Source organism: Anarrhichthys ocellatus, unplaced genomic scaffold (genome assembly GCF_004355925.1).
Source record: "Anarrhichthys ocellatus isolate YVR2014 unplaced genomic scaffold, GSC_Weel_1.0 scaffold217, whole genome shotgun sequence".
In the NCBI taxonomy this organism is placed as follows: domain Eukaryota; kingdom Metazoa; phylum Chordata; class Actinopteri; order Perciformes; family Anarhichadidae; genus Anarrhichthys; species Anarrhichthys ocellatus.
Window position 1 is genome coordinate 87,239 of NW_022280247.1, and position 2,488 is coordinate 89,726.

The following is a 2,488-nucleotide window of genomic DNA, read 5'->3' on the forward strand; positions in this document are numbered from 1 at the left end:
CCTACTGTCACCTGTAAACAACAAACACACCTCCTACTGTCACCTGTAGACATAATTTATTGTCTATAGTTTGAAATGTTATTGTTAAAAAGGAGAATGTGTCATTAGACTCTGCAGTCAGATCTAACACGTTTTAATGATACAGTATTTTTGAGCGTCAGCAGAGTCTGAATTAACATTAATTCTAAGACTGAATTCAATATGTAAAACATTTCAGTGTGTTTTATCTTCATCAGGCCTTGAGTTTAAATACAAACAGTGTGAACAAACTACGTGAGGTGAATGTGGTTCATGAGAGGCTTTCATCAGCCTGGAACACGTGTCTGTGTGTGTGAGAGAGAAAGTGTATTGATCAGACCATTGATCAGACTATTGACTGGTGGAAAACGTTGACCAGCTGCTGTTTGAGCGCTCTGACACACTTCCTGTTACCGTGTCGCTGAGGACGCTGAAATAAAAGAGAATACTGCCGTCTAAAAATCACACACGAAGACATCTCAAATATAACTCACTCGTCACCGTAGATCTCAACCAGAGCTGAAGGTTCAGAGACACAACAGGAAGTCTCTTATTGTGATGAGTCAGCAGCTGGAGCTGAAACTCACGGATCATTTAAATACTAATACAGGCTAAAAAACTGACTCCATGGAAACAGATTACAGGAACTGTTAAAGCACATGTAGATTAATCCGCCGCTGAAAATAGTTCCCAACAAATGCAAAACTACAGTGAGCAGCTGTTTTAGGACATTACTCATTAAACTATATACTTGTGTTTTTTTAAACATTTATGTCTTCAGGGGGAACCAACGGGCCACAGACAGGAAGTCAGACAGTATTGAGAGACAGACCAACACGCAGATTTGTTAACGACAATTAAAAAATCCTCCAAACCAAACCTCCAGAAAAAACTTGACGGCGTTTCATCCATTAACCCTGAAGACACAGCGAGTGGACAAACGAACCAACATGTTGGTCGACAGGTAAACTTACATTTCTTTTGTAAATCTACGCCCCCGGTATAAAAGGTGCCATATATCACTACTATGTTATAATACAATGATAACACCAGATGTGTCGTTAGTGACTGACTCCATACCTCATCCAGGATTCTGTTTTTGGCTCGTGTGATGGCAGCGTTCAGGACGTTGATCCAGGACTCTTTCTCCTCCGGACTGACGGCCAGTAAGACCAGGTTAGGAACCTACAATACACATGATCCGTTATTGTCTTATTGTTCCAGGTGAAACGTTGGGTTATGTATAAATCCTGAGGACATGGATCAGTCAATCAAACAGTGATCCTGTAAATACAGTCAGCTACACAGTATTAGCTCTTAGCAACAGCTAGCTTTGCTTGAGCTGGTTCAATGTCATGAAAGCGTTTCTGACTGATTATCTTCTTAAATTGATGTGAATTGAGATGCTTCATTTAATTGTTAAATATATGTTGTTAGCATGTTCAAGCTTGTTGTACCTCGGTGTTAACTTGTTATTCAATAGTTTTTTATAGTCGGCTTCTTTTAGCATGTAAGCAACTTGTTTCTTTGTCGTTAGTATGTTTTAGCATGTTCTTAGCTAGCTGTAGCTTAGTTAGCGTGTTATTAGCTTGTTGTACCGAAGCGTTAACTTGGTATTCGATTTCCATTTAACTTCCCGTCTATGAGAAAATGACTCTACTTCTCTCTTGATTTATTACCTCAGTAAACATTGTAAACATGAGTTTATGGTCTCAATCTCCAGTTTCAAGTCTTCTTCAAAGAACTATTGTCTAGGTAAAGAAATGGTGGGGTAGGGTTAACCCTGTCAGCACTTTAACGGCTCTTAGCACTGTTAGCGGTGTTAGCACAGTTAGCTGCTAGTCGCCGGCTCAGAGCCGTGTGTAGGCAACAGAAATACTCTGATTATTGAATTCAGCATCTTTTAATATTTTTAAAGCTGATTCTGATTTATGTCTGACAGAAAATACACTGAGGAGCAATGACTGAATGAAAATGCTGACATCACACATTAGACACTGTGGTTAACCAATCACAGGGCAGAACACACACACACACGCACACACACACCCACACACAGTTTTCTGCAGCCTCGGGGGAGACACATCACCAGATAGCCGAGAGTGTGTGAGTCTGTGTGTGTGTGTGTGTGTGCGTGTGTAATAGAAGCTGCCCCCTGTATGCAGGACACCTGATCCCTCCCCAGGGCATTCTGGGTATTTGTGGGATGGCCTGCAGATATCTGCTGTGTGTGTGTGTGTGTGTGTGTGGATGTGTGGTAGAAAGCAGAGGCTCCACCTGTTTACATCACTGATTCTGTTTGTTCACATTTCATGTAGAAACTGATCTAAAAATAAAAGTGTTTCCTGTCTGAGGTGTAAAAGTAGCTGTGAGGATGTGTGTGTGTGTGTGTATGTATGTGTGTGTGTGTGGGTGTGTATGTGGGTGTGTATGTGTGCGTGTGTGGGTGTATGTGTGTGTGTGTGTGTGT

At 41.2% G+C, this 2,488-nt stretch overlaps 1 protein-coding gene across 1 annotated transcript in view; it reads right to left on the reverse strand.

Annotated features, from left to right (window-relative positions):
- Nucleotides 1–2,488, reverse strand: part of plekho1b (pleckstrin homology domain containing, family O member 1b) — a gene marked incomplete at its 3' end in the record, with an annotated part of 10,383 nt that overhangs the window by 1,161 nt on the left and 6,734 nt on the right. The window contains exon 5 of the mRNA XM_031879026.1: nt 1,099–1,203. Within this exon, the coding sequence (XP_031734886.1) occupies nt 1,099–1,203 (105 nt within the window). The remainder of the gene's footprint in view (nt 1–1,098; nt 1,204–2,488) is intronic.